The 21,813-nt window shown below is 49.0% G+C and overlaps 1 protein-coding gene across 4 annotated transcripts; it reads right to left on the bottom strand.

Moving 5' to 3' along the window:
- Positions 1-142: 142 nt before the first annotated feature.
- TMEM150C (transmembrane protein 150C) lies at positions 143-20,819 on the bottom strand. Of its 4 annotated transcripts, none has more exons than XM_082282179.1 (9): positions 20,720-20,819; positions 15,399-15,533; positions 10,112-10,196; positions 9,059-9,112; positions 8,909-8,941; positions 8,739-8,806; positions 5,430-5,557; positions 2,934-3,111; positions 143-2,304 (listed from the first exon to the last, which is right to left on the bottom strand). In XM_082282179.1, the coding sequence occupies exons 2-9, from the start codon at positions 15,403-15,405 to the stop codon at positions 2,096-2,098; spliced, it is 762 nt and encodes a 253-aa protein (XP_082138305.1). In that variant the 5' UTR covers positions 15,406-15,533; positions 20,720-20,819; the 3' UTR covers positions 143-2,095. The 4 variants fall into 4 exon arrangements, with proteins under 4 accessions (XP_082138305.1, XP_082138304.1, XP_082138306.1 ...); XM_082282178.1 differs by having other exon boundaries at positions 20,712-20,785; XM_082282180.1 differs by having other exon boundaries at positions 10,112-10,193; positions 20,712-20,785.
- Positions 20,820-21,813: the final 994 nt, after the last annotated feature.

Raw genomic sequence — 21,813 nt, 5'->3', positions numbered from 1 at the left:
GTATATCAGTTGTCATTTAGTTGTACTGAAATGTGCTGTTAGAAATACTCTTTAAGAAATGTACAGAGTTATCCCTAAAAACCTGAAGTTCAGTTTGGATTGCATATAGGAAAAGGAACAAAAGGAAGAAAAAACAACCACATCATCTTTTTTTTTTTCTTTGATACAATTACAAAATCTAAAATAAACTGAAAGTATTAATTAATATGGGGGAAAAAGTCACAGTGGACTATTTACAGTAAAACACCGTTAGAACAAATTGCTATTTTGTGCTCCATATGGATTGTGTGCCAGTGCAAGAGGATCCCCACCTGCATGTTCTCCAGACTGCCCCCTCCTGTCCTTGCCCAAGAGTTCCCTGGATGAGCCTCCGGGGAGCTGGCACCTCACACTGCTGTGTCCTTGGCCACTCTCAGCACATCCTTCCAGGAAAGCTTTCCACTAATGACACTGCTACAAGGAGGAAGCCTTCAGCAATTCACAACAACCCTCTGTTGGCAAAAAATCCTCTGGATTTGTAACAGCTGCCTGAGAATAAGTTTTGGTGCACAGAAAATAAAGGGCTGGCTGAAAGCTTTCTACTTAACACAGTTTGTCTCAACTGTTTCTCCTCAGAGGCCTGTGACCTTTGCAGAGGACTGAATGCCCTTTTGCCATTTCCCTTTCTCAGAAATGCCACAGAGCAGTACAAGTTCCCCTTCAAGTGGCTTTTCCTACCATTTTAATTTCTGTTTGTTTTCCTGCAGCTCAGACAAGATGCAAATGTAAGCTGAGCCTGATTTGTGGAGGAAAATAGGAGCCATGTTCATGGGAGGCAACTCCCATCACTCCCCTGCCCAGCCAATACAGCAGCCTTCCCAAAATGAGGCTTTCAAATGGGCTTTGAGCTCCTGCTTCTCTGAAAACAGACCTTCTATTTGAAAACCTCCCTTTAGGGAGGGGGAAGCCCTTCTGGTTCTGTTGTTCCCTTCTCCAACCTCCAGCCCTCAGGCAGATCACCCACCCCCTGGGGCAGAACTCCCTCCTCGCACACTGGAAGCCCATTTAAACCTGGGACAGACTCCACTCAGGACAACTGGCCACACTGAGGGACCCAGAGCCCAGCCCAGCGTGTCCGAAGTTTGGCTTGCACAAGGAGCAAAACCAAACCCTGTGCCCAGAACCACTGGTGCTGTTCCCGTGGCAGACGAGCCTGGTGTCTCTTAACACAATGTTTTCCCCCTCAGCGAACATAAAAAAAAATTTTTAAAAATTTTTGAAATGCTATACATGATGTGTGGTGGAAGCACTACACATTTGGGAAGAGCAGCCTTTTTGGGGTCATCTTCAGAGCACATAGACATTCTCATCTTAATTCAGCACCTCACTCCCACCAGTCCCCACCAGGAAGCCCAGCACAGCACCCCACTGTGTCACTCCCTCAGGCCTGGGGATGATTTGCTTGGCTACAAGGCAGCATCAGCCAAGCCTCACCTCCTGATCGCAGCACAGTTCCTTCCAAACCCAGATTTATCGTCGGCTGCTTTCCAGGCTGGAAGAAATGCCTGCCTGCTTGCCATAACAGCCAGTCCGTTGGGGTCTTCCACATCTGATTCCAGGTTCTGAAGAAACAGCTGCTCTTGCTCATCCTACCAACTTCCCCCAGTTGGCAGCAAAGAATACAACCCCAGAAACACACGAAAGATGCAGTCTGGTGCCTCGGGAACCAGTGACTCCCGTGGTGCCCGAAGAAGTCTGCTTCCTTCACCTCCTCCTCTGCAGGGTGGGCTGAGCAGAACCTGTCTCAGAGGGGCGTCACAAGGACAGGCTGCTGAATGTTTTGAACAACAGGAGTGTGACAGAGCCACTCCAAAAGAGTCACTGGTGGCACAAACTACGCAGCTTGTGCTCTCTCATGCTGCTGCTGAGATGGATCCACTCCTCTTCTGGCAGACACCTCTGTTTGTTTGGCTCTTAGTGAGACAGCCACCCTCAGAGCCCTTTGGCAATACCATCATGATTGCACATGAAAACAAACTCATAAAAAAGTGTAAATGAGGTCATGTTTCACCCATGAGACCACACCTACCCCCCTCCCCCCCTGCCAGAGGACAGGCTACACCTGATCTGTCTGGTACTCGGAGGCTTCTGATAAGTTTTCAGAAAAGCTCAGGAAGTTTTCCTGGTACTCAGAACAAATGATCTCAAATCTGTAATGCCTGAACTCCACTGCAAAGGTGCCAAAGTAGCACAGGAAGCACATCACCAGGCCCCACTGGATCCTGGAAGCATGCATGTGAATGCCCCGGTCCATAAGGATGAAATCTGGAAGAGAAAGTCAAGGAGAACAAGTGGGAGTAGAGACACAAACCAGTTTGAAAGCCAACAGGGAAGAAAACCTGAACAAAGTCACCTGGATAAGTCAACCCATCCAGCCATCATGAGGAGAGTGTGAATGTGATGCCAGAGATGAAAGGGATGTCAGGTGTCCAATGATGCCCATGGAGCACAGCAGCCCTCCTATACGAACCACGTCTTCCTGGACCCCAGATTGGGGTGATAAACATTTACAGAGGGAAACTCGGGTGCAGACAAGTCAGTGATTTGCTTGAGCATCCAGCTAGGCAGGGACAAAGCCAGCAAGTGGGGATCTGGCTGGGGGCCCCTACCTTCCAGGAGCTTCCCAGTGGGAACTGGATCAGATCACTGCACCGCAGGCAATGGGAACACCTTTCAAACAGTGAAACCTTTCATTCTATTTAGATCTCCAGCAAAATTGTCCCTTTCTGTGAAGTCTGGAAGCATACTCTACACAGTATGGCACTGAAGTAGGATTGTGCCATGAAGACAAACTGAGTAGCACTCCTAAATGCTTTGAGATGCTAGGGCCGGTGTGAGACGAGCTGCTGCAGAATATGATACCTGGCTTCCCAGGGAGCAAGACAAAAGGATACAGAGCACCACACAGAGGGTGATGCTGGCTGAGAGAGCCACTCGTGGAATCCCAGCTTTCCGCCCCTCATTCTTCAGGTTGATCTTGAGGGTAAGGGCAGACTGGATCCAGCATGCCAATGTCCCGAAGCCAAAGGTCAGCAATGTGCCCACGATGTGGATCTCCTCATCATTGGAAAGCTAGGAACAAACAAAACAGTGATTGTGTGGACACAAGAGGAATTACCTGATAGCTAACTGGATTGCTGCTGAGGTGGGACAGGGGAGAGTGGGGATCACTGGGGTGAGAGACAGAGATGCTGTATCATTTCTTCTGGCAGAGGTGTAAGGTGTAACATAACCAAGGTGAGTTGACAGCTGTCACAGTCAAGCAGATCTTCTGCCCAAAGCCCAAGAGCACCATGGAAAATGCAGTTGCTTGAGGACTGTCTCCACAGCTCCCTGACAAGGCTCACAAATAAATCCTTCCTTGGCTCCAAGTGATGGCCAGGGCAGGCAAGGACAACCCACTGGGTCTTGTACAGCTCCCTGCAATGGATGCAAATTGTGCACCTTCAGTGCCAGCTGCAGGGAGTAGTGCTGCCTGGGGAGTGGGCAGCCAGAGCCCTGACACTCCCTTGAGCTAGCACAAGCCAAAACACAAATACATGCTCCTGGTTTGGCAAGTTTCTCCCAGCAAATTTCCTCTTCTGCCCATCCTTGACCATTGGGGTCTGAGGCAACATGAACCCAAACCTCTCTGGAGTGCCAGTGCTTCCCTGTTCCTTGGGCTTCCCTGTCTCACAGGGCTCAGTGACTGTGCAACACTGCAAGGCAAAATGACAGCCAGGTTCAACTAGGAGAATCTGCAAAGAGATCCCTTGAGGCTACAAATCCAATCAAAAAGTCCAGCATGGACTTAAGCCAAACAATTTCCCTTTTCCCTCTGCCTCTGAGGCGTTTCTAGAAAAGAAACTACCAGTCTGTAACTTCTCCCTGCAGCCTTGATTCCTGTTTGATGATTTAACAAATCCCCATCAAATAAGACACAATCTACAGGACAACAATCTAGTTGCTGTATCTCCACTGGTATCTCCCCTCCTCTCTACCCCGATTTTTTTTCAAGAGTAGGTCCAAATAATAATACAGGTAAAAATGGGATTGAGCTGCCTTTCCCAAGATAGCCAGCACTGCAAGGGACTTGCAGGTATAATGTCCCTCTAAAACACCCAATGTATAATTTTGAAGAAATATGACTTAATGCCATATTCAGCTCAGCAGTCAGGCACGGAGAGGCATGGACAAAGGTCTCATTATGACATGCTTTCATGTTTGGCAAAAGATGCAAGAAAGGATACAGATAACTAACAACAAATGGATAATTAGAATCAGATATCAGAGAATAGAATCAGAATTCATAGACAGGCATGATTCAAAGCATCTACTGTTAAATTACAATCATTTGCTCCGAAGAGTGAAAAAAGGAAGGAGAGATTGAAACTTAGTGCCTTAGTATTCTTCTCAGAGGTAGACAAAGCTGTTACAAAGGCTTCATAGTTCCTAGCTGGGAAGATCCTGTGAGAAAACAAGACTCTGTGTTTTGGGCTTGTGCTGTTGAGTTAGTAAGACCAATCCACAAAAGTCAAATTATCTCACACCTCATTCAAATAGAAAAAAAAGTCAACTGTTAAGGACACCAAGTTCCTTCAATAACTGTACAACCCAAAGAGGTCCTCACCCTTCACAAAACAAGTACCATTTCTGCATTAGCTCCTTGTCATGCAAAGCCAGGGGAGCAGCCAGCCAGCACTGACCTTTCTCAGTTCCTGCCATTATTGGGGGTCATTACTTGCACCCCAGTGAGAGGCAGAGCCTCAGAGTCAAACCCACATGCCACTAACTCTAATGCCTTGATTTTCACTGCAGCCCTGACAGACACACTTGTGATCACAGGGGACACCCATCCCTACAGATGTGGCAGGTTTTTGTTCCTATAACGTTGCAGGACAGAGGGAAAATGGGAGGGCCACCATCCAGACACCCATCACATCCGGAGAAGTCCTGGCACTTCTCTGCTGTGTCCCTCTCCTGGCAGGTCTGAGGATCAGCAGGAGGTGGATTTATAGCAACATATGTTTTAAAAGGACACGGAGCTGTCTGCTAAATCTGTATGGGCATTTGTGCATCTGTTTGCACAGATGCGTCCGCAAACTTCCCGCTCAACCCTTTTACCCAGGGCCATCTGTGCCAGCTCCCAGGGCTCAAGAGATTTGGGAGGTTCCTGCTGTGGCTCTCAGCATGCAGGTGCAAATCCTGCTGGAAACATGTGAAAAGTGATTGTAGCCCCTCATCTCAGCACACGAGGGGCAGACAGAGGTGCTGGAGCAGGTACAGGGAGGGCTGGGGCACATGCTTTTCCCGGGCTCACATCACAGGCTGTTCAAAGACCCAAGCAGATCCCCTAGAATAGCAGGGAACTCACATCACAGACAGAGCAGTCCAAGCCTGCAGGGCAGTACCTGAAAGTTGCCGAGTAGGGTCATCCCAAAAGAAGCCAAGCACAGTGCCACCAAGCCGCTGATGTTCAGCCAAGGGGTGAGCACCTTTGGCTTCAGCTGAATGAAGCGCAGGACAGCCATAACAAGCGCTGGGAAGGAAACACAAGGCAAGGGGTGTCAGTAGGTAGAACCTGCTGCAGCAAACACCTGCCTGGGGGCTCACAGCCCCCTCCTCCACTTTATACCTGCAGGCCAGCAAGCTCTGTGCTTCTGCATGGCCTCCTCCCACTTAATCAGGGACAAGACTAAGCACAGGAAGCATTTCTCTTGTAATCCTGATGCACCAAGCTCCAGGCTTCCTTTCCTCATTATGCTTTGTCTGGAAATTTTCTGAGGGAAAGAACACCTTCCTGCTTGCCTGTGAAGCTTCCACAAACACACCATGCATTCAGTGGCACCTGCATTTGCATTGCTTCACTCCACTCAGGAGTCCTGAGCTCTCCTGGAGGAGGTATGTCAAACCCCACTTGTATTAAAAAGCATATGAATGGCACATATTCCTGCATATGGGGTTTGCCATAATGCCCACTGCCTCTTCTCCTCCTCTGGAACAAGTTCTGTTGCCACAAACATTCCATGAAGAATGGAACAACAGTCCTTCCATGCTTACAATTCTCCCAAGCACCACAGTATGTGATAGATGATAGATATGATATATCATACGTCGTATGATATGGCATAACCCCAGAAGATTCTCAAATCATGTATGCTTGCCCTCCCTAGGGAATGCTGCATGGAACAACACAGAAAGAAAGGCAATCAGTTGGCCTCCAAATGGGATTCAAACCAGACCACTAAAAACCAATTTAGTTGAACAGGGAAACTTGCTTGCTGTCAAACACCTTCTTATGCTCATGCTCAAATTGATAGCGTGCAGCTCATATTGTTGTAAATAGTTTGCCTTAGCAAATTACATCTGCATTTTCCACAAAACCCCTGGTATAATATAAAAAACATGGTTTAGGAAAATAAGGGCACTGTAAGTGACAAATACCCACTTTTACCCAAACTGCATAAGATATTTGAATTTACTCTCTCACAGTTGCTCTAGTGAATCAATCCACTCCAAATCCTTAAAAATGAGAACTTTGTTCCCCCCCAAAAAGAGGACTTCTATTTTTCATCCCCAGGCAATTGTTTGGGACAGCCACCTGTGATTACTCAAGTTCACATACAGGAACTTTTAAATTTCTATTTCTACAATACAGACTCCTGAAATTATGTGATCTTTTTCTAAAACCTGATGGGAATGACAAAAGGGAATTAAAAGTATGCTGTGCAAAATAATGGCACTTTCAGTTTCAGTCATTCCTACATTTCTAGAATGTTTCTGTAGTTTTCCTCTCCTTTGACATAACTAAGGTGGGCAGAGATAAAAGCTAAAAGCAGCTCTCAGAAGTACACAAATACAGCAGACGAAAGTTTGACTTTATCCACAAAGCAGAAATTAGAACAGAACAGACTATTTCTGTTGGAAGGGACCTACAACAATCATTGAACTCAGCTTCCTGACCAATTCAGAGCTGACCAAAAGTTAAGGGCATTGTTATTAAGGGCATTGTTCAGATGCTTCTTAAACAGTGACAGGCTTGGGGCATCAACCCTCTCACTAGGAATCCTATTCCCATGTTTGACCACTCTCTCAGTAAAGAAATGCCTCCTAACAGAGAGTCAACAGCACCTCCCAGTTTGGGATCACCAGCAAACTTCCTAATGGTACCTTCATGTCACTCATCCAGATCGTTGATAAAAACATTGAACAGAACTGGCCCTGGAAATGACCCCTGAGGGACAACCACTGGTGGCTGGATGCTAGCCAGATGTAGCTTCTCTACAACTCTGTGAGCCTTGCCCTTCAGCCAGTTCTTCACCCAGTGCACTATGAACCTGCTGAACCCACAGGTGGACAACATCTCCAGAAGGTTGCTGTGAGGGACAGTGTCAAAAGTCTTACTAAAATCCAGAAACACTACATCCAACACCTTCCCTTCATCCACCAGGTGTGTGGCCTTATCATGGAAGGATACTGAATTTGTTCAACAGGACTTTCCCTTTGTGAGCCCATGATGACTGTGCCTGGTGATTGCACTGTTCTTTAAATGTGTCCATACCATCTTGTCCCTAAATTTTCCAGGAACTGAGGTTAGACCAACAGGTCTGTAGTTCTCTGGGTGTTCCTTCATGCCCTTCTTGAAGACTGGAATAACAATGGCTGGCTTCCAGTCAGCAGGGCCCTCCCCAGAATCCCAAGACATTTGGTAGATGATAGAGAGGGGTCCTGCCCTAACATCCACTACCTCCTTCTGTACTCTGAGATGAATCCCATCTGGACCAAGGGACTTGTGAGCATTCAGCTGTTACAGCTGGTCCCTGACAATTCCAGTGCCCACAAATGGAAAGTCTCCTCTCCCATGCTTGTGATCCTTCAACTCAGAGGACTGGGCAGCCCAAGGTCTATCAGCATTTTATTAAAGACTGAGGCAGAAAAAGCACTGAATGGCTCTGCTTCTTCTTCATCCCTTTTAGCCAGGTTACAGCCTTTTACAAGTATATGTCCAACATTTTCTTTAGGCATCCTTTTGCCACTGACACTTAAAAACACTCTTTTTGCTGTCTGAAACAACTCTGGCCAGTTTCAAATCAAATGGAGCTTTGGCCTTTCCTGTCTTCTCCCTGTATATACAAACCACAGCACTGCAATCTTCCTGCAAAGCCTGACCTCTCTTCCAGAGCCCATATAATGGCTTTTCCTCTTAAGACAACCTGGTCTTCTCCCCCACCCTTTGAGCACAATCTCACACAGTGGGATTGCCTGCTCCTATGCTTCTAAAAGTTCTTAAAGACTGACCAGCACTCATGGACACATAAGCCCTCAAAAGCAGATTCTCAACATACTCTCCTAAGTACTTCCCTGAAGAGCTTAAAGTTCGTTTTCTTGAAATTTAGCATTCAAAATTTAGGAATCAAAGCAGAATTGCTTTGATCCCTAAATTCCTTTTTTGTCATTACAGCAAAAGTTCTAAACTCAACCACTTCATGATCACCAAGGCCAAGACAGTCACCTACCACCACACCTCCCACAACACATTTGCAGTCTGGAGGTTGTATTTCCCCTGTTACATTTCTTTCTTTGCAATGGGAAGCAGCAATGAACAGTTCAAAAGACTTCACATCACCACATTCAAGAAGAATATGTACAGGATATTACTTATGTTCCAGTGACTCTTAAAACAAGCAGAAAGAGAAAGAAACTCCAGTTGTGGTTCCTACCTAGAAATGCTGCCATGTTCATGACTTGACTAAACACACAGCTTGCAGGAGGTGCATCACCTGCAATACTTGAAAATATAAAGTGTATCATTGTAACTCTAGGATGGCAAAGACACATAAATAATAAACCATTAATCAGAGCAGTACTTGGAAGAAAATAATTCATTTACCTTATATAAGGCGGTCTTTCGGGACCAGGTTTCCTAAGAGACATAGGCACAGGAAAAAAGATTCAAGGTTTTCTTTCCCATTTTGCTTTAATTGTTTTATTATTTTAAAGAAACAAGTGATTGAATATAAAGCCCACAAGCAGCTCTTACCTATCTGGTACACTTAGTGGGAGAATTTTGTTGTCTTCCACTGCTATAAAGTACCTGTCAATAAAAAGGAAAAAAGAAGGAAACAGAGTAAAACTTCATCCCAGCTTCTATTCCAAATATCACTCAAACAACACAGTAAGTGTCTCAAAGCCCACTGGCAGGATCTGCCGGAGGAGCCTGTGTTTCTCTCTGCTCAAGCAGGCAGTTTTGCTCATTTCTCAGCCTGTGTGCCTTCCTTTGTGTTGCATCTGGTTTGCATGATTGAGTAGACAAACAGGGTCACTGAACTGAGCTGCCTTAAAAATAACAAGCCAGGGGAATGTTTTCATCTTTAGTTTGAATTGTTTTGATTCATCAGGTTTACTATGGTACTCCATCCACAAAAGCTGTTTTAATAGAGAGGGGATGGGACAAGAAAAACAACAAGCAATAGAGGTCACACAAAAGGCTTAAGCTGCCCCTGCTGCTGGAAAGCAGCATCCATAGACCATGGCCAAACCCACATCCTACAACATAACTGCTTCTCAGCCTGAGCATAGCTGCTGATCACACATTTATCACTCCCAAATTCGTGCTGCAGTCATCTGCCTGCATGCTTGGAGAGAGCCCAGCTCAGGGAAGTGCATGCCTTGTGTGCATTTTGGTAGGAAGCATTAGGGAGAAAGTGAGAAGTCAGCACTAAGCTGCTGGCAAGTTGTCAGTGCTGGATGCTGAAGATTTTGAGTTTCCACCCCAAAGCAGGGCCTAAGTGTTTCTCCAAGAGCTTTGCTGAGTCATTCAAAGAAAATGTGATTAAAGGAAATTTTTACATTTTTATCTTTCTCTTTTCAGGCAGCTCCCAGTAAGACATATCAGGAAGAAAGCAACTTGGCTTGGGGAGCACAGAAACTCAGAGATGAAAATGTGATCCTGCAAGCCATGAACTGCCACAGACTGGCCCCTGCCCCTATCATGTGCGGTCCCAGCCCCACAGTAGCTCAAGGGCAGAGCACCCCCAAAAGACTCTCCTTAATGAGAAGCAAGCTCCCACATAACCAGCAGGAGATAACTTACACTATCCATAATCCAGCTGATGTAAAGAGGGTAAAGACAAGAGGTAGAAACATCCACATGCTGCATTTCTTCCCATCCATACCTGCTAGAAACAAAGAACAAAGTAAAAACAGAGGGCAGAGTCACCCATCCTCCTTAGCCCTCCTCTTCTGAGAGCAAGAAGGGCATCCCCACAGCAGGTGCTAAGGCACCGAGCTCCTCACAGCCACGGCAAAGCTTTCCTGCTGTCACTACTGGCGTAAGGGGTTCAGCTGCTGCACACAGGCAGCATGCTCCACACAGTTTCTGACAACCAAGGCTCTGGAGCCACGGAGCAGGGGACTCTTCAGCCACACCTACAGAATTGGAGTGGTTTTCAAAGTACTTCCCTCAAGGATTTTGTGCAAGGTGACCACAAGACCTGCAGCTCTGATTCCCAACTACTTCCCGCAGGCACAAGGCAAGGCAGCCTCCTACCCAGGGTCATTACCAATTCCACACACGATGCCTCAGCAAAGCCTGCAGCATGGGGAGAAAGGGATGCCCATGCTGTCATAATCCCCACAAAGCACACGACCAGCTCCCATCCTGGCCACAGCAAGCAGCTAAAAATAGTGTCTGGCCACACGCAGAGCGGAGCCGAGCTCCAGTGCCGGCACCCAGCGCGCTGTCAGGAGTCGGGATGAGGCACTGCAAACAGGATCAGCTCTTGACATGCAGGCACTATGAAACCCTGCAAGTGGCGTAAGGGTGCTGCGGACACTGCCTCCTGAGGAAGCATTTGCCCTCCAGGCAAGATCATGCTGGATGAGCATCTGGAATGCCGGGGCTGCTCCTGTAATATGTGCAATTCAGAAACACTGCTGTGCTTCGGACACAAAGAGTCCCATATCTCCCCGTGAGACCTTTGATAAAGGATCAAGTATTTTCTCAGGCTTTGTCCTCCTCCATGAATGTTCTTCCAGGCACCAACACAGCCAAGAGACACAAAGAAAGCAGAACAACACGAGGCTCACGAGCTCCAGCACCTGCTTTACTTTCACCAGGGCAGCAGCACCTGTGCCCCTGCGCTCTGCCCTGACCCCTGCTGCAGGGCAGGTATTCCCTGGGGTCACCAGCCCCACGAGGCATAGTGAGGCACTGTGGGGTGCCACGACAGCTTGGAGATGATGGCCTCTCATTAGAGCCTGCTGGCATTTGCAGCTCAATTACCTCATCCAGGTCCTTAAAGCCATGACCCTTCCCTTTGCCCCAAAGAAAGTACCTGCATTGTCATCCTCCTCCTCTCAGCTCCCCTGGCCTTCCTACATCTGCAGCACAGAGCCATGGTCTGCTCCCTGCTGTGAAGACCAGAGGAGAGTCAGCACCCTCACCCTGTCACAGCAGCCTGCAGCTCACTGCTCCCCTACGGCACCCAAGCTGCAAAGGACACGCTGGCTGGACTGCTCGGGGCCCCAGACTCCGGCCCTGCCTCACTGGGACAGAGGCTGAAGGGCTTCAGTGAGGCTCTCCACACCCTGTAGAAGGCATGGCACTCTCACTCTTGCTCTACAAGTCAGCTATCTTGTTTTCCCTGCAAATGACCTAGCAAGGGTACAAAACAACACCCTGGCAGTGCCAGAGTCACACCACACTTGCCCAAAACCATGAGGCCATGATTTGGTGCTGTTTGTACAGACAGCCTAGAGTAAGAGAGAAAAGCAACCTTAAAAGACAGAAAAGCAATCAGATAAGGTCTCTTCCCTAACCTGGAAGCAGAGAGAACTGCAGACAAGGAGCATGAAATGATGCAAGTATTAAGTATGCTGATTTAAAAAGCAGGCAGCTCCAGTGTGCATACAGATCTTTAGCATGGTGTAACAGATCAGAAGAAGTTATCAGTGAGGGGGACTTGATCTCCCATCTCACCTCTATTCCTCTCCTCCCGTACAGGAGACACAGCATTTCACAGCTCTGTTCCCCACACAGCTCCTGCTGTTGTGCTTGCAGCTATTCCATGAAGTGCTGCCCTTGCCTTTTCCTCCTGCTGCTCAGCAGCAATGCAGCAGCATTTCTTAGCTGGTGTTGGATGGTGCTCTGGTACTGGAAGACCCATGACAGCAATGTCAAGGACTGCTTCCAGGTGGCAGCTGCCCCACGTGCCACAGGACCGTGTCCCTGACAGCCCCTGGCAGCACAGTGCCCAAGTGCCAGCGCCCCATGCAAGGCAGACATAACTGTGGCCAAATTCCCCCTCCTGCCTTGGCTGAAGAGAGCAGGCAGGTAACATCACCTCCTGCCCCTGTCTGCTCTGCAAGGTAATTACTGCTGTGCTGGACTCTCCTCTTGTCTCTGGTGGTGGCTGGGCTGAGCCAAGGGAACACAATTCTTTCATGTCAGGGGATGGCACATCTTATTTACCCTTCACCTTTGGAAAGGTACAAAGGTTTCGTTTACACAATAAAAGCAAACACCAGCCATAACACCTGTCCTCATTAACGGGTTGCCATAGCTCCTCCACCTCCCAGCATGGAAACTTCACAAGCTATTTCAGCATTGTCCATCATGCAGAGAGGGAGGTGGCAAGGGCTTTTCCCCCAGGCAGAGCAGTGAGGCAGCACACAGGGACAGGGACTCCACACCAGAATGAAGTGGGGAAATGTGAAAATACTGTCCAGACAACCACTGCTCTGTGCTGAGCTCTAAAATGGAGTGAGGCCAGGACTAGTGCCCAACCTTCCCAGAGTCAGAGCAACATGGCTACAGACTCACCCCCTTGGAAAACAGCCCTCTGTTTAATATTCACTGTGCCACACTGAGTCCCCTTCCATCAGCCACTAACAGAAAATGACATCTGAAATCATTGCATATTAAATGAATGATCAGTGCAGAGCACAGTGTCCTGATGGGAAGCTGGCTCTGTAGTTCAGACACCCTAATTTCAGCCAGCTAAAAAGAAGGAAACCACCTGCGTCTGATGGATGAAATACCAAAAGTAGGGAAGAAGAGTCCCTTTCCCCCACATCCCCAAACAGCAACACCTTTTAATGTTGGCCATTGGCACAGCCCACACATGCTTGGATATGTTTCAGCATCCCCACGTGGGCAGGGGACGGTTTAAAAACAGAGCTCAGCTCCCGCACATTTCTCATTTATTCCCTGCTGTGTTGTTCGGGTGCCAGGAACAAAATTACATGTAATCCCAACTTCTTCCAAAGGAAAACCCTAGGCATGTGCCAAACCTGCCTAGCATTGCACTAGTGTTCAGCAGACATCATTCTCAGCAGCTGCCTTTGGGTTAGCCTTGTCCTCTTCAAGGATGTCCCCAGTGCTTGTATCTTCAAGCTGGGAGACCTCTGTGCACACTAAGACCAGCACCTCTAAAAGCAGACAGGAACAAGAGAAAAAGGAACCCAAACATCACCCTCTCCTGCAGCGCCACACCAGTTTAGCCGAAGTAAAAGGCCAAGAGTGATAGGAGAAATTACCAAAATTCTTTACGGGAAATGTAGAAACAAATTCTTTGACAGTTAATTGCTCCACGGGGATGACATAAAGCCAGCCTTCCTTTCCACAGCTCTGTTCTGCATTGCTGCCGTGACCAGTGGTGCCAAATCTGAGCAGTTAACTCCAGCTGGCAACAACAGCAATCTCTGCCAGCCCATGTTCTCCCAAATAAACACACTGCATCCAACAGGCAGCTGGTAATTTCCCATGCCCATTCGTCTTCCGTTTTTAAGGCTTGCACAGGAAGGCCTTCAGCGACAGAAAGCCCTCATGGTGCAATGGATTCACAAAGCTAACAAAAATATTTTCAGCATCACAGCTGACCCAGCCCACCTTCTCAAAAGCTTACATGTGGTTTTCCAGTCCCTCTTGACACACACTCTCACACCAGCACTGCAAAACCGCTGTTGAGGTGTGCTCCTGCTGCCAGCTAATATGAGTCAGGGTGCAGAACTGAAAAGAGTTTCTCATTAGCACTGCCCCAGTGTGTGTCTTGAGATTTTCTCTCAATGCAAGCTTACTCATCTCTAGTTCCATTTTTATGTCTAAATCTGCTTAGACTGTCAGCTGCTTGCTCTGCTTTTTTTACCATTGCCCCGCTATACACCCTCAACCAATTAAGCTTCCATTCCTCTAATGTACACACTTCAATTACAGCAGGCAGTTCACCAAACATATACTGCTGCTTGCTCAAGGTTCATTTAATATGGACATCTTAATTTCATCTGCCAAGCAAAGTTAGAGGCTCCTCCTGAAGTTGCTTTCACCAGAGAACATGAATGTAAGGAAGGACAAAATTACCACATTAACAGAGCCATACATCTTTTTTAAGACTAAAGCATGCAGATGCATTTGAAATGCATAAGCCAGAGCAACACTCCTGCATTTCACAGCACTAGGCCATGGGGTTATTTCAGAGAACAGGTACAAAGCCAGGAGCACTGGGAGAAGGAGGACACTGTTCAAAACATAGAGCAAGTCATAAAGAATTGCTGCCAGTCAGCAACAATAAAAGGGGAACAAACACATTCTGTCTTTTGGGGGAGCCCACTATAGCTCTCTGTTGGTTTTAAAAGCAAAAATAACCACAGTCACTTGATACCTAATGACTGTAACTGAGTGGATACAAACCAGCACATTATATAACCTGCCACCCACAAGCCACAAATGCCAACATAACAAAGCAGGGCGTTTTCAGGTTTATCTAAAGGTTTCCAGTGTGAGTGCACAATGAGAGAGATAAGATGTGACAGAGGCTTGTAAATACGTAACAAAACGGTGGGATAACAAGAAAAGAAGTGATCCCCTCTGTCAGCAGGGTCTGATGTTCTGCTTGCTTCAGGTACCCACCTACCTAACATCTCACAGATGTGCAGAAATGCCATTTTCATTTTATTTATACAAGAGGAATGGGAAAAGGTAAAGACATCTCCGGGTTGTGCATGGGGGAAGCAGGAGATGCGTCAGTAGTCCTGGAACAATGTTGAGAGGCAATATTTTCAGCCACGGCAACATCAGTACACGTTTCTTGTCTCATTTCACACACTGTGACTGCATCCAGTGTGCTAATGAAATGCTCTGGCCAACATAAACCTATCAGAGATGGGCCAAGTGCAACAAAGAAATGAAACCTTCTAGTCACCAACAAACAGGGGCAGAAAAGGACATACTGATAACCACAGCATCTGACCCAGAGGTATTCCCGCAGCACTGCTGGGTCCCGAGGCCAGCGCACCCCAGTGTACAAAAAGTGCCCTCGGTTTTCTGCTTCCTGCTGCCCCACAACCTTCACCCTCAGTCACACATGGGTGTAAGTACTTACAGGCCATTTAGCAACCAGTGCTGAGCTGCTGTGCTACAGCCAGAGACGCCGACTGTCAACTCTTGTGGGCTGAGTCTGCCGGTCTCACACTTGGCGCTGCACGAACCAGGCACACCCCGCTTCCAGACCACGCTCCTGGGTGTTAGAAAAGAAAAATTAATATGATTTGCCACCACAGGACCAAAGGGGTGTTCTGTAGACTTCGACCCATGGACTTATGCCAGATCACACTGATTTCCATGAGGTCCCACTCGTACCATGAGCAGGGCTTGGGCAGTGGTGGCCCTCAGCCTGCAAAATGGCAAAGGAGGCAGAGAGAGGAGCTGGGTGAGACCGAAGGTAACATCCAGTTCAGACATAAGGAGCTGGGGCAGTAGGCAGGGAAACCAGGCAGGAGCAGCCAGGGTGAGCTGGGGAGAACTGCATTTTGCAGGTGCTGTGTGCTTTGCCCCAGGGATCTCATTCTGCTTGGGAGCACTCACTGCAAGATTCAGCCATCCTGGCTCCTCCTGACCTCAGGGGCTGCACAAGCCAGGTGGCAACCAGCTCCCAGTGAGTCCTCCCAGTGTGTGCTGGACTGCCCACACCCAAGGGCAGATGCTTTACCACCTCTGCAAACGCAGATGTTGAGGAATACATGTAGTAGCTTGGTGAGCAGCCGCAGTGGGAGCTGCAGATTGTGGTGGTGGCTGGAGCCGCAGGCAAGGAGCCGTAACCTGGCACCCACCCTTTGCCTAGCACAGGGCATGGGGACCTGTGGCACTGGCCAAGGGTGGCTGGTCACCCAGAGACTCCACAGAACCAAATAAACAGCAAGAAGGCCCCAGACTAAATACCACAATTGGAACTGGTGCACAGACTGTGAGGATATAAAAGCCTGGGGATTCTTTAGTTCAGAGTCCCCCTTACCCAAGGCACCAATTCAAGCTGCCATGGTGTTACTGCACCATGATTAAATTACTTAAAGGGTCCAGACCTCTGGGACTCTGCTATGGGAATCCTGGGGTCCAGCCAGTGAGGGAAACCTGTCTGACTGTGTGAGTGTGGGGTGTGTGAGGAGTCAAGCAGGGTACACCTCAGCTTAATGGAACCACATGCTGTGAAAGGGCTTCAGTCCCAGCCTGGCACAGTGGGAATGTGACTGCCAAAGTGGCTCCTGGGTGGTCAGACAGGAAAGTTTCCTTTACACAGAGATGCTCAAGACTGGAGCCACTTTCACCAGACTTCTGAGACGCAAGGGAAATCTAGCAGAGTCTCAAGACAGACCAAACCCATAGTCTCACACCACAACCACAAGGGTGTATCTTCCCCTTGAGAATCCTTTGGTTTGGGATGCTTGTGAGAAGGGCACTTACCTTAAAGTCCCAGCCAATCCCCAAAGTAAAGAGCTGCTGGAAAATGAGGAGGGCTATTTATCTCCTCAAAAAAAAAATAAAAGACAGCAAAACTCTCCCAGCTTCAGCTGTGCTGTGAGGAAAGTCTCTGAAACCACCTCCTTGCTCTGCAGGCAATACAGAAATGCAGGCTGATGTTATGGCAAAGCCCAGGAAGTCAGAGGCATTGTACAGACAGGCTGTCCAGTGACTGTCCTCCACCTCAACCACCCCAATCTAATGACCACAGTCTGAACCCACAATAAGCAGAATTAATGTTTCTCCACCCATAAAGTACAGAGATCTTGACAGGGTATTAATAAATTGATAGACGTGTTTTATTTGCTCCTCAGTTCCAAAAATCACAAATGCCTCCAAGCATTTCCAACGCGCATGAGCAAACAAAGCCAAGACACCGGAAGGGGGAAGGAAGTCTGCCCAAAAGGTTTGTCCCATTATCAGGAAAACAATGTAAGTGTTGGGAGTGGCAAAGAACACTTAACAGGGAGGTGAAACCTCATGTGTTGACTTACAAATAGCTTTGAAGGTAAGGAAAAACAGACTAAGCCCAGGGGAACAGACTTGGCAGAACATTATTCCTGATCATATTGTCTCCTTCTCCCATAGTTCATGGATGAGAAAGTACACACCCTGCAAGGCCAGAAAAATTCCAGGTTCCCCTGCCTTTTCTACCCTGTCACTGTTTTTTTCCCACCAAATAGAAAACACAAACTCAAGCTACAGAGCTTCTCATGAAGTGCAAGCGGGGCTTCTCCCACCTGTCTACCCTGTCTTTCATCTCTTTTATCCCTTCCACCCCTCTTCTATTCACCTTGTGGAAGCACAAGCTCCTTTCTTCACTGCATTTTGCAGCTCTACACTTTTGGAGAGACGTACGCTGTCCCCAGAGCAGCATTTCCTTTGGTAAACGCAACTTATCACGGGGAAAACACCCCAGGCCTGAGAGCTGCTAGGGACTGTGGCAGAGCATACTGAGCTTTCTCAGGACAGTTTTCCCTCACCAACCTCTTCAGCCTGAGGACTCACTCCTCCTCCACAGAAAGAGGTGCCTCTTCTTCACATATTCACCACCAAAGCCCCAGAGAAGCAGCAATAAGGTGATGGCCCAGAGGGTGAGCTACAAGGATTGCATGTGCAGTACCCGTGACTTGGCTTCTGCCACTCCACTAAAGAGGCCCCTTCTGGCACAGGGATTGTCTTTTGACTCTGTTGACACCTGTGGAAATCATTTTCCCTGGGAGACAAAGTACAAGGTAAGCAGTCATACACAGGCACTTCTGTGGTGTTCACCACTTCTCTGCCAGCATTCCTTACCTGTAGGAATTAGTTACATTTGCTTATCAGTGCCCCAAGCTGCTACAAACATAAGCTGCTGTTTGTAGGGTGTTTGGGTGAGCTACAATAGGAAGGTGCCATACAGCGTTTCCCCTCATGCAAACACAATGGACAGAGGGGAGCAGGGAACAGCTTCCAGATGTTCAACAGGGGCCAAGCCTGTGTGCCCAGCCCCTACATTGCATCCAGAGGGATTAAAACTTTTAAAGTCTGTTGCAATATTTTCAGAGACAGACTTTTCTGGAGGAGACCACATTAAACGGCCTCTGAGAGCATTCAGCTGGGCCAAGACCACACTGGGGAGGCTCTCTCTGACAAAGCTGTGGCCATCTTCAGTGTCTTGGCCAGGCAGAATCCACTCTTGTAGTTCTGTGGTGCCAAAACTGAAGGGCCACTGGTTCTTCTGGTTCAGGCAGTCACCACTATTAATACCAGTGGTTCCTCATGGGAAGCAGGAAATAATACAGCGAGAGCAGAAGTTCTCTCCCTAAGTACCTGGACCTGCCCCAGCACAGGAAATTGCAGGGAGGATGCTGGACACTCTCCCCACCATTGCAGCACATCAGCCCACATCCTCCAGGTTTTTGCTCCCTTCCCTTTGCTACCCATGGGAGAGGCAGCCCAGACCTCTCCCCTGCAAGCAGGGCCATCCAGAGGCAACCTCAGCATTAAAAATGTACAATAAACCCCATGTGAGGTAACCTATAGCCATTTTCACATCTCTCTCCTCCCATTCACTCCGCCCTTCTTTCTCCACCTGTTCCCAATGTGTTTTTCTTCCTTTTCACTCTCATCCTACCCTCATCCTTCAGCCTCAGGTGACCTCTTCTGCAACCTGCAGGGACCCAAGGTGAGGAAAGACCTTCGCAAGTCTTCTTGAGGCAGCAGAACCCCACAATTACTCCCATTTTAGGCAACAGGGCCAGTGATTTGCTCGCTGAGAGGTCACACTGGAAATCAGTGACACACAGGAGCATGTGCTCACAGAGTGCTGGTCCAAGCCTCCTACTGCAGCAGCAGCCTCCTCACCTGCCACCACCCCCTATCCCAGTGTATCCTTCCCAATACATTGCTTAGGATCATCTTTCTCTTTTCTCACAGACCTTTCTCAGCTTCTGTACTCCCTCTTAACCTGCAATCGCAGTTCATTGATTCAGCTTGGACTGCAGGATTGGGACCTTAAAGCGTCTCTGTTGGGGCAAACCACAATCTTGCAATCTCAGGCTGCCCGGAAATGGCTGGGGGAAGAGAGAAAACCATGGACATGACGTTTCTTCCAAGAAAAAACCAACTGAAAACGCTGGTGTTCTTGCAAGCACAAATCCCTGCTCTGCATCTGGAAAGCAAACACTGCAGCACAAAGAATCTTAAAAGGGGAAATGAAACAACTGCACTTTCAGCATCCAGGTTCAGAAAATGCTGACAGCTGGGCATGGATAATCACAAGAAAACAATTTGACTTTTAGTAGTTCAGCAGTGAAATCAGGAGCAAGACATTTGTCAAGCAAATAGGAGTCCCCTCTCTTCATCCCATTACCCAAAGGCAGAAGGTGGGCAAGAATCAAGTCCCCCTTCTTTTAGGCACTGTCATCTGTTTGAGCAAGACACAACAGGCAGGCAGTGTCAGGATACACCTTTCACACACTGTCCTCCTCCATATTGAATTGCTAATCCTAATTAACCATATGTGCATACATTGCTATGGCATGAGGATTGTGTGAATGTTGATCAGACAACCCTTAGGGTCACTTCCACAAGTAGCTTTGTTTAAAAAGGAAAAAAAAAAGGAAAAAAAAAAAGCAGAAAGGTTAACTCATAATTTCTGCAACCTTTATAGATTAAGGGCTCTGAATCAAAGGTTTGGCACAAGGATGATGCTCTAATTAAAAACTAAGACTGAGATCCCAAGCAACCCCATCATCACCCTGGGACATCAGCACCCAGCATCTTCCTATCACTCAGAGAGAGGCTCTCGTCCTTCCTTCCCTGAGGGACCACAGCACAGCTGAACGGCCTTTCTCAACACCTTAAATTTCCTCCACGGATTTTAACCGGACACAGCCTGCATGTCCTGACAGGACGTCCTGACAGGATCTGGGGAAGGCTGGACCTGTCCCACTCCACAGCCTCAACCCAGGTGAGCTTCTTCACAGACCCCTATGCAGCAACCCGGCCGAGGACCCTGCCGAGTTCTGTCACCACGAAATCCCTCAGCGCCCAAGGGATGGATGCCCCAGAGGGATTCATGGATGAGAGGGATGCCGAAATCATGACCTGGCAGAGCTCTTCCACAGCTGGATCCTTCAGGCCCTGGGTGAAGCGGCTCTAATCCTCCTACCCAGCCCGTGTCTACCTGCGGTGACACAGGACGCTCCAGGACGGGCAGCGCGGGGTCCCGGCTCCTGCCGCAGGCTGCAGCCCCAGCCCCGCCCGCAGCTCGAGGGCTCCCCGGCGGCCGCGGGCACCCGGACCACGGCCGGGGCGGGGGCGACGATCCGCGACAGGGCGGGGCGGCAGCGAGACGGCAGCGGGCGGGAGGGGGTGTCTGGCACTCCCGGCGCAGGCTCCCGGCAGCGGCTCCTACCTGCGCACCTGCGGACGGCTCCGGCTCCGGCGGCGGCGGCGACGAGCGCGGCCGGGCTGGTCCGAGCCCCAGCTCCGCCGAGCCCCGCCCCGGACGGGCGGGTCCAGAGCCGCCGCGGCCACCGGGGGCCCCGGAGCAGCGCGGGGGGGAGTGGGCTACTGGAGATGGAGCCGCTGTGTCGCTCTGACCGCGGGTTTGGGATGCTGGGATGCCGTCACAGTCCCCCCGGGCGCTTCAGGGCATCCCCCGGACACGGCCAGCGCCACGCCCCGTGTGCAGCCGCAGCTCCGCCCGGTCCCGCTGTCTGCGGGCCGTCCCCGGTGCGGCCGTGCGAAAGCGTCCCTGCTCTGCCCTCTTCCCTGCCCGCCCTTCCTAGCGCCAGGAGCAGCTACCCAGCCTGCGGCTCTGCGTGCGCCCTCTGCTCCAAGCCCCCGGAGGCACCGGGGAGGGCTCGCCGCACAAACCCCCCATCTTTGCAGCCCTCCCGGGAGTACTCCCCATTTGGATGGGTATTTTGAAATAAGGAAGCAGCCACCCAGTAGCAAGAGACCCCAAGAACAGCATCTTCCACCCCTTTTCCCTTTCCTACTGTGGTGGGCTTTGTGATCTCTGTGAAGTATCTCTGTGGTTGGAATTTTGAGAAGAAACATTCCCAGCAAAACAGCTCGGTGATAACCATTTGGGACTGTTTCCTGGAGTGGAGGGATCCCATCACTGTCTGATCTTCATGGGATTAAGTCAACATGAATGCTACCACTTCTTTTTCCTCTTCCTCCCATCCCTCTGTGTCAGGATAACTGATGTTATCTAGCAACTGTGTTGTTTGTTTTCCTAAAATCCAAATAAGGCAGCACTTACACAAAATTTTGTCCTGGTGCCACAAACAGACAGATGCCCAAATCCATGTCAGCCCCCAGAACAGAGCTGAGTTATACATCAGCAGTTTATCTGCATTTCATAGTCTGCCCTTCTAGCAAGGAGCACTCCTTCACTCTGCAGGTTTGGCCCTCATAGAACACTCTGAAAAGATTTCGTGTCACTGATCCCCAGGGACTGAAAATCCTTCAGAGTGCTGATCCTCAGAGCAAGCACTGCACCAGCA

This window comes from Coloeus monedula, assembly GCF_965178545.1.
Source record: "Coloeus monedula genome assembly, chromosome: 5".
NCBI lineage: Eukaryota > Metazoa > Chordata > Aves > Passeriformes > Corvidae > Coloeus > Coloeus monedula.
This window is presented reverse-complemented; position numbering and strand designations above follow the sequence as displayed.